The following is a 10,017-nucleotide window of genomic DNA, read 5'->3' on the forward strand; positions in this document are numbered from 1 at the left end:
GCTTCAAAGGAATAGCAATTGGATCAACTAGTGCTCCAAAATTGTGTCAATTTACAACAACTAATTGAAAATAGGAAATGATAGAAAAAGATCCTAGAATATGAAATATAAGGTAAACACCCCTAGTAGTTGACCCACAAGCAAGTAGAATGCAGAAATTCATGTAGAAAATCCCAAATAGTTGAGATAAGGTTTCTGTAGTTGTGAATCTATAGAACAATGATATAATAGGCCTTGCACCAATTATTGTAGCTAATTTCTTGTATACAAGTGTTTAATACCAATCAAGAATAAGGGATCAGCCTCAATTAATACTAAAGTAAATACATCGTATCAGTCTAGCATCAGTGATCCCTCAATTAAACAACAATTTCAAATCAAAAGACATAACCAACTTCATAAGGGAGCAGTTAATATATGTATAAAAGCAATGGTACATTTTTGTTAAAGCAAATTATGACCTTGTTTCTATAGCCACCTGATCTCAAAAGATTGAAAAAAACAACGAATCTACTTTTTGTGTGTTATCTTTCATGAAAAAAAAAACCTCTCCCTTCTTAACCACCATTGTATACAATTTTCCCTCCATCATCTCCAATCTTCTATAAAAATGTCAAACATCAGCACACTTCATAGGAGCATATCCCAGCCTAGACTTCTTTATGTCATACTAGATGTGAAAATTTTGTTGCTGGTAGGTTCCAATTATTGAAAGACTGGAACGACTAGTTCCCATAATTGCCAAACAAGCAATACCCTCTGGTTCAAGCGAGATAAAGTAATTCTCAACTGGGAAATTCCACACAGCTCCATCTGCAAAATGAATTTCAAATTCAGGCAGATCTATCTTCTCAACTCCAGACACGTTGTAACAAGGACTCAGAATGGGAAAGTTTTCTAATAACGGGTACCCTTTAACCTTCTTCACAAATGCCTCCTTGATAATCTCATAAGCAGGCTCTACAAAATAACTTAGGGTGGTACCAGAATCGATTATCGTACCACCAGCTCCTTCTGGTGATAAATTCCAAGTCTCCTCTGGTATGTTAAGTACCTCTCCTCCAACCACAATTGCATTAATCTAAAGATAGTAGAATGTATCAACCAGATTCTCTTTATCAACAACAAATGAAGTAAAATTCAGATTGGGATGACTCAAAAGGTCCTTGTCCTCTCCAAAAATCAACTTGCTGCTAACATTTGTGTCACTATTTCTATCCACAAGACAATACGAAAATGAGTGACCATGGAGAGACTGCAGCTGGGAGGAAAAGGAGAGAGCCCCCTTTCCCAGTCCTAACCCGAACATCACATTCTCCACCTGCCTAAATTCTGAATTCCCTGAAGACGTAGTAAGATTAACCGTGAACGTTTCAATTGCAAAATCTCCGGTGGTATTTGAATTATCTCCATACCAATAGTAGTAAGGACATGTTTGATTCTCAGCTTTGCAAGGCCGAGGAGGATCGGGGGATGAGACCAATTGACACCGATTATAATGGCAGCTTATATACCAATATCCTTGTATTTTTTTTTTCTCCCTGCCGGCAACCTGTGGAGGTAGAACGATGGCAGAGGAGCAAGGGAGGAGAGAGAGAGAGAGAGAGAGAGAGTGAAAGTCAACGTAATAAATAAAGGTAATTAATGATATTTTAATAAAAATATTTGTAATAATAAGAGTCATTTTTTAACCGTTAGATCTACTTAAATTTAATAATTTAAAAAAGGTGTAACTTGAACATATCTATATATATATATATAGAGAAAGAGATATGAGTTCAAGTTACACCTAATGTAACTCCACAAGAGTTACATATTTTTTAAGCCATAGATTTCCAAAAGATCTAATAGTAAAAAAGAAAACATTACCATTCTTAAATCATTAAATGCTTACCTAATTAATAGCATCCTCATTATCTCTCTCCTTATTAAATATTTCTGTGTCTCATTTTTTTTTTCTCTCCACTTTCTATGCTTTGTCCTTTTTTTTTCTCCCCTCAATAAAAACTCTATCGTTTTCCTCATCTATTTTAGGAAGATATTCACCAAGACATCTTTTTTAGGAAGATATTCACCAGGAGTTGCAAATCGTTCATTCTTTATTCTGTATGTATTGCTTTTATTTTTTATTTTTGGTTCATACAGAGTTCAGGTTCATTATTTCTTCTATCTATCTAAATTGAATTTTTTATTATTTAAATTTGTTCTATGTGATTATGTCAAGTTCTCAACTCCTACTATTATTTTTGACTTTTATTACCCCAAGTAATACAATGTTTTTGGTAATTAAGATTTAAAATTCAATCACCTACTGTAATGCTAAATGATCGAAGAGTGCAATAGGTTAGGAAATTTTTTGGACTGAAGAAGCAGAGATTATTAAACAGATCCCTTTGAGTTGGAGGAAGCCTAAGGATAAGCTTATCTGGGCAGGCACAAAAGATGGCCGTTACATAGTACGCACCATTGGTTTTTTTTTTTTTTGGGAGAAGAATGTGTTAAGAACTTAACTTTATAAGATAAATGTTGTGTCTATGTTGCAAATCAATTAGCTAAGCATTAGAAATTGGAGAGAGAAAAAGGAGACGTATAGAAATATTTAATAAGGAGAGAGATAATAAGGATGCTATTAATTAGGTAAGCATTTAATGAAGTAAAGAATGATGATGTTCTTTTTTTGACCATTAGATCTTTTGGAAATCTAAGGCTTAAAAAATGTGTAACTTTTGTGGAGTTACACCAGGTGTAACTTGAACCCATCTCATATATATATATATATATATATTTTGTTTTGTTTTAATAATTTCTAAGCAGTGAATCATCTGATTCTTTAATATTTTTTGGTCCTTTAGAAGTTTTAATATCTGAATTTTTGAATTATTTTTCTGCAGAATCTGAAATTGTCTAACAATTTTTTTGTAAACTTTTGCACGTTCAAGTAATGGCTTCTTTATCAAATTGTAACACAAATTGAAATCATACAATAGTAAATCATGCAATAATGTAGTTTCTTAATCAATTTAAAATTTTATAAAATTATTTTAATTTACTTCACAAATAAATAAGTTCCCGTACACAATATAGGTTAACGACTAGTACGATGAATTGTAAAACCCTTTTCTTTGGTCAAAGAAACCAATGGTTTTTTCTCTTGTAAGCTTCGGGTTACTTTAGAAAAGGAGGCAGTAAACTTGGGCCCAAAAAGTATTAAGAAACATAGTTTTGGGCCAAGAAGATCAAAGTAAGGTGGTTGGTTTTAAGTGGGCTTGTTGGGCCAAAACCCTCATATTATGCCGATCTCTCTCTTTTCCTCACTTGCCTCACGTTCTCTCACACACAGCACACCACCGTTCTCCAAAGAAGCCACAACCCGGCGACCATTTTTTGATCTTTCGGCCAAATAGGTAAATCTTCCTCCCTTTGAATTTTTTCTCTGTGTGTTTTGAATGAAAAACCTGAATTGGGGTTCATTTTAGGGTTGAATTTGTTTGGGTTTAGGGTTTCAACCCTAAACCCCTAAACCCTTAAACTTGAAGAATGTCAGTTTAATAAATGAGATTAAGGTTGGGGTTGTAAGTGTGAAGAATGGGTTGGGCCATGGCTGAATGGGGGCAAAGAGAGTGGGCTCTTAATTTTGGGAGTTGTGATGGGTTGAATGTGAAGAGTTTGGGGGTGGATTTTAGGGAGTTGTAATGGCTGGACACCCATCATTGAGTTGGGTTTATATGATTCTCTTGGTTTAGGTTACTCTTCATTGAGTATTCTTGAGATGGGTGTGTGAAACAAGGGTTTAATGGGGAGTTTGAAGCTTTAATTTGATGATTTTGGTTTACCGAAGGAATTAGCAACAAATAAGTTTTGTAAGAATCAGTTAGAGCCTATTAAATGATTAAATCCATTGGGAATATGGGCTAATGTTGTTCATGGCCTTATCATGACAAATGTATAATGTTATGATGTGTTGATCGGTGTATTGATTTTTACCTTTGACCTCACCTTTGTAGAATCTAACTTGTGAGTTTTGGAGTATAGGGTTTGGTTTTTGCCAGACGCATAAGGTATAAGTAGTATTTGCTAATTTGGGGGGGTTTTCTCAAATATGGTGTTGACTGTATCAAACTTTTTCTTTTTCGTAATGAAGTAGATATTACAAGAAAATTTTGAATACTTATTTGTTTGAAAATATTGTGGGAGGAGCTAAATCTTATATGAATATGCATGTGTTGATGCGCATTTCAAATATGTGAATGTTTCAAATATGGTTTAAGTTGCCTATGATTTGCTTTTGGAAAAAGTTATTGACGTTTTGAGAAAGGTAATTATGAATATTTTGCATAATTATTACGTTGACAGTTTCTTTGAATACTTACTGCTTATTTGCTCATTATGTTTTATGATTTGATATGTGTTCGTCTTTGCTTACAATGATAGGAAAGTATCATGAGATTGAAAGTATATGTTTTAGAAAGATTTACAAAGCATATGAAATTGATTAGTTTTGAAACATACTTGTTATGAGCACTTTGAGAAATGAATTTGAAACCCTAAGAAAAGTTGTGAGTAGTGGCTTGGTACCATAACTAAGTCCCAAAGAGGGCAGTGCACCATTGGTAGCTTCAAAGAGGGAATGTACTTTGCGTAGGTTCCAAGGCCGGAGTGTGGCCAACTTTAGGTTCCAAAGAGGGAGCCGCACCAAAGAAGGGGTCCTAGTTCAGGGGACCCACGACTTAGTCAATGAGGTGTAAACGTAGATCACGAGTAGAAATCCCTAGGGATGTTTTTCTGTGTTTGTATTCAAATATTACAATGTTATTGCTCATAGGGAACTATATTGTCTTGTTAAATCTTTCTGTATCTGTGTTTAAGTTTCAAGATATTTTCCTACAGTGATGTTTGAAGAATATCTGCATTTTAAATCTTGACTGTTTTTTCAAAGTAGTGAACTTGTTGAAAAGGTAATATTTTACTGAACCGGCTCATTTCTACGCTCCAGGTAATCAAGTCCTACATTCTATTTAGTTCTTCGACTAAGAATTTTGGTGACGAAGCCAAGTGTAGAGGGAAAAGCCTCTTCAGCAATCAACAATGGCCGATGAAGATTACAATGATTTGGACATGGGGTTCTCTCTCTCTCTCTCTCCACACACATGCACACATATATAGATGCTTTAGGGTTTAGTTTTGCATTGATTTGTATTTCTATGCACTCCATTTGGTCGCAGTTCAAAGATGAGTTAGAAAAAGAAATCAAAACCTTTAAATGTTTGATGGTCTTGTATTTGAGAAAGCAAGTCACTTAAGAAAATTATTTGCTATATGTACATATATACACATATAGATTATTTGCTCATCAGTAAGGGGGTTTGGGGAGGATAAGATGTGTTGGAAAATAGATAGAAGTAAGGGGTTTATGGTTAAAGATTATTAGTCTTCTAGCGGGTTCTATTGATTTTTGTTTGCCTTGGAAAAGCATTTGGCAGCAGAGGATCCCTGCTCGAGTAGCTTTCTTTGTTTGGACCGTTGCTTTGGGAAAATGCTTGACAATCGACAATTTGAGAAAAAGGAAGATTTGGATATTGGATTGGTGTTATATGTGCTAGTGTAATGGTGAATCGGTTGAACATCTTTTTCTTCATTGTCCGGTTGCTAGGGATTTGTGGTCTATGGTTTTTGGTTTATTTGGAGTAAGTTGGGTTTTGCCACAATCAGTTGTCGGGCTTCTAGCTTGCTGGCTAGGCCAGTTTGGTCGTCATCGAAATGGGAATATATGGAGAATCATTTCCCATTGCTTAATGTGGTGTCTTTGGAAGGAAAGAACTAGCGGATGTTTTGAAGATATTGAGAGATCCATACCCAACCTTAAGCTTTTTTTCTTTAGAACTTTATTGGATTGGCTGTCTGTTTTGCAAAACCAATCGCTCTCTTCTCTTTTCATTTTTCTTGATTCTTGTAATTTTTATTCTTGATTGTTGATCCTTGTACACTCCCTGTGTACTAGGGTGTCCTTTTTTTGATATCAATAAAGTTTATTACTTATAAATATATATATATATACACACATATAGATTGAGTTTCCTGAGCAACCAAAAATACTGGGTAATTGGATAAATATTTTAGGTGCTTGCTTTATTGTTATTAGTGATCGAACAAATTAAGTTAATATATAATGGTGACCAAATTTATGGTGTTTAGATGTGACAGTATTACGTTCATTTTAACTTGTTAGTCTTTTGTGTAGCAAGGAGATATGCAAACACTAGAGGGCAACTTTGTATTATTTACTGGTTTTTTCATGTGTAGTAAATGGTTTAGCAAAAGATATATGTAAGAAAAACTGGTATTAAATCTTTATCTTGAATCAACTTTTCTGTGATTTGTTGGCCGAAGGTTGGATTAAAAACTTGAAATTTTAGAATAGATTATGTGATCTATGTGATACAAGATTGAGTGAATTTGATAAGTTGCTGTGAAAAAACACTTCGTCTAAAGTTTTGGATATCCTTTAAGGAAGAGACAAAGAGCTGATTTTGGGTAGGATAAGATGGCAGAAAAGATACACGTGTCTACTTGGTTGTTGTTGCCTTTTGATATTCATTATTTATGATAAACTCTATTACTGTTATGGATAGAATAGACTCAATATTGATTTATTGGCTTCCTGTGGCGAACTTAATGCAGAGATGAAAATATTGTGCCCATCTTTTTAATTAAGAGTGCTTGTGATTCCCACAGATTATGATATGGTTTGTGCAAACGAACCTCAAAATGATCGTTATGGGAATTTGGGCTCTTTTTGGTTAAGATAGTTGGGGTACTCTTGGAACGATGTTTATCACCATGTCAATATAGCATTAGGTAAAGAATGTTACTCCAAGTGATACACTGGTAGTCAGAATATGGAAGGGCACAAAGTAGGTTTTGAAAAAAAGGGGTTGGATTAAAGTTATTCAGTTGCCACCAGTCCATAAAAGTTCCAATTCGAATGCTCTAAATGGGCTTTTGTAAATGCTGTACTAAAGAGTGGCTTGCCTGCTTTCTCTTTTGGTTCCAGGTCTATAGGTCCAATTAATCTGCTAGCCTGGCCTCTAGGAGTATCTTTTTCTTAATCTAAAGATTGTCTAAAATCTATCTAAATTAGCAAAAATCTTGCTGTATCATATTTGTTTAGATTGGTGATGGGACTAGATTGATATTTTGGCATGATGTCTGGTGTGGGGATAATCCTTTGAGTATGTGTTTTCCAGATTTATTCAGAATCAGTAGTGATAAGGAGGTTTATGTGGCTGATCTCATGTAGTTTCCTAACGGGGTTCTTTTTTGGGACTTGGAATTTTTGCAAGCAATTCATGAGAGGGAATCAAATTCTTTGTTTGTTTTTTGGGATGTTATGTATGGAGTCTCTTTGAGTGGTATCGGAGAGGATAAGATGTGTTGGACACCTGCTAAGAGCAAGGGCTTTGAGAGTAGTTATTATCAAGCTTTGTTGGGTGTATGTACTTAGTCCTTCCCTTGGAGAAGTATTTGGAAGCAGAAGGTTTCTTCTAGAGTCGCGTTTTTTGTTTGGGCTACAGCTTTAGGAACTATCTTGACTATTGATAATTTATGTAAGAAGGTGTTGATTCTAGATTGGTTTTATATGTGCAAAAGTAATGGAGAATCGGTAGACCATCTTTTACTACATTGTCCTATTGTTTATGAGTTGTGGTCTATGGTGTTCACCTTGTTTGGTATCTATTGGGCGATGCCAAAGACTGTGGTTGAGCTCCTTGCATGTTGGCAAGGAAATTTTGGTCATCATCGTACTGGTGTTATTTGGATGGCTGTCCCTCATTGTTTGATGTGGTGCATTTGGCAGGATAGAAACAACTTGTGTTTTGAAGATTCTGAAAGGACTATAGCTGATTTAAAATTTTTCTTCTTTAAAACTCTATCGGATTGGATGTCTATCATAGGAAGTCATTCTATTTTTTTGGTCTATGATTTGATGGATGCTTGTAATTTATGCATTTGATTATTTTGTTCCCCTGCTTTATACTTCTTGTATATTTGGGTGACTCATTATTATGTCTTTGAATAAAATTTTCTTTACCTATCAAAAAAAAAAAAAAACTTCATATTTCTTTTGAATGGACACTTCATGATGAGTGCAATGCTAGCATTACCAGTTTTTAAGAGGCAATCTTTTTAATCTAAGCAGCTGCATTTCTTTGATAAGTGAGTGTGGGCCCCAAGGGGAGAGGGGGAAGGAAAGATTTTAACTAGTGACATCCACTTCATGAGGCGTGGTCTCTAAGACTATCTTGCATTATGATGACATCTTCTTGGACTATTACTATCTTGCATTTTGTTCACACTATCATGTCCATATGTTCTAATTTTGATGACTCTTATCCCTCCCTCCCTCCCTTCTCCACAACCACACCCCCCCCCCTTAGAATGTTTAAAGATTCCATGTTTGGTTGCAAATCATGCTAGGGAATCAGATGCCAGGGGAATCTGAATTCCTCCCTTAAACCCTCTCAGTGGGAATGTGGATTCCCTTTAAAACAGGTGGGAATCCAGATTCCCAAGCTTAAAGGAAATTGTATGTTTTATAAATTGACAATTTTAACCCTTTTTTTTAAATGACTTGGTAGTTCACATTCAAATCTAAGGATAAAATTGGAAAATAAATAATTCATTTAAGATTCTTGGAAATAAACCAAACATAAAAATAGCTACATTCTTAGGAATGTGATTCCTAGGAATCACATTCCTAGGAATCTGGATGCCAGAAGTAATGTGGATTCCCCGTACCAAACGCCACATTAAAGTAATTGTGCTAAACTTAGTTTACTAAATATATATTTTTCTAGTAGTCTAGCAAATCTGAATTAACCATTTGATTTTTTTTATTAAAGATAAAAATAAAAAACTATTTGAAGCCTTATTTAAAAAAAATTAAATAGATTTGACAATAAAAAAAAATTATAATTAAGTATTAAAGTCTTTGATCATTTCCTTTTAAAAAAACTAGATTGATTATTTCCTTATTAAAAATTGATTATTTATTTCTAAAAATAATAAAATAATATGCTAACACAATCTCATGGGTAGCCCATTAGGCCCAACTTAGTAACGTAGCCCATTAAAAACAAAATGGGCATTGCCCATGGGCAGGGTCATGGGCTGAGGTTTTCTCTTTTGGCCCAGTCTGACCCGACCCGTTAATTAGTTAATAGCCTATTATGCCCAGCCCATTGTGCCCTTGGGCCAAGTAAAAATGGGCCGGGCCAGCCCGACCCGGCCCATTGACGACCCTTACTAAGAATAATGGTTAAATGATTAAATTCAAGATTCTGATAGTGACAGCTAGTAAGGACATCTCACAAATAGGATCTTCTAGAAGAGTCTAGAATAGGAATACCTCACCAATGGTATCTTTCTAGAAGGGTACAATTCTTTCTCCTTCTAAAAGGAGATATACATAAGAAAGAAAAACATCAGAATTGCTGAAATAGCATGGTGGAAACCACCTAATCCTACGGGAGAGTTGAGAAATTCACCAAAATATAAGTATTGTTACCACCTTCATGGAGCCCTTAAAAATAAGTAATATTGCAGGACCCTCTTACATGAATCAATTCTGAACATGTGTACACATGAAGAGAAAAATATGGATCTCTTGCCCTGTTGGATTCTTCCATATGTGTAACATGAGAGGACTTTATATCACATATGCATGGAACATTGGAACAATAAGCAAACATTCATAATCTAAGATCATTAAGGAAGCCATTTTCACTACAAAAAATATGACGTTCATATCACAGGCTAACCATTTTATTCTAATTGCTGTAAAACATAAGGGGGGATAAGTAATCTAGTTGCTGTATAATATCTTGAGATATGAGCCTCTTTTTGATCATGTAAAACATTAATTGACCTCACATGGTCAGTTTATTTTCCAGGAGTGGGCTTATTCACACAGCTTTTCTAAACACAATAAGATAAACTTAGAAGTCATAAAAAGAAATT

General features: G+C 34.7%; 1 protein-coding gene and 1 pseudogene across 3 annotated transcripts in view; one reads left to right on the forward strand and one right to left on the reverse strand.

The window, feature by feature from the left end:
• Positions 1 to 557: 557 nt before the first annotated feature.
• On the reverse strand, positions 558 to 1,684 carry LOC112004355 (aspartyl protease family protein 2-like; annotated as a pseudogene).
• Positions 1,685 to 3,299: 1,615 nt separating this feature from the next.
• LOC112004341 (DNA-directed RNA polymerases II, IV and V subunit 6A) overlaps positions 3,300 to 10,017 on the forward strand; it is a 10,756-nt gene continuing 4,038 nt past the window's right edge. The window contains exons 1-3 of one of the 3 annotated variants that reach the window (XM_024036568.2): positions 3,315 to 3,404; positions 4,195 to 4,315; positions 4,994 to 5,120. In XM_024036568.2, the coding sequence (XP_023892336.1) occupies positions 5,086 to 5,120 (35 nt within the window). In that variant the 5' untranslated portion in view covers positions 3,315 to 3,404; positions 4,195 to 4,315; positions 4,994 to 5,085. Of the gene's footprint in view, positions 3,405 to 3,776; positions 4,059 to 4,194; positions 4,316 to 4,993; positions 5,121 to 10,017 lie in introns of those variants that run through there. The other 2 variants (XM_024036567.2, XM_024036569.2) reach the window with 2 other exon arrangements.

The sequence above is a fragment of the Quercus suber genome, unplaced genomic scaffold (assembly GCF_002906115.3).
Source record: "Quercus suber isolate HL8 unplaced genomic scaffold, Cork oak 2.0 scaffold_9, whole genome shotgun sequence".
Classification (NCBI taxonomy): domain Eukaryota; kingdom Viridiplantae; phylum Streptophyta; class Magnoliopsida; order Fagales; family Fagaceae; genus Quercus; species Quercus suber.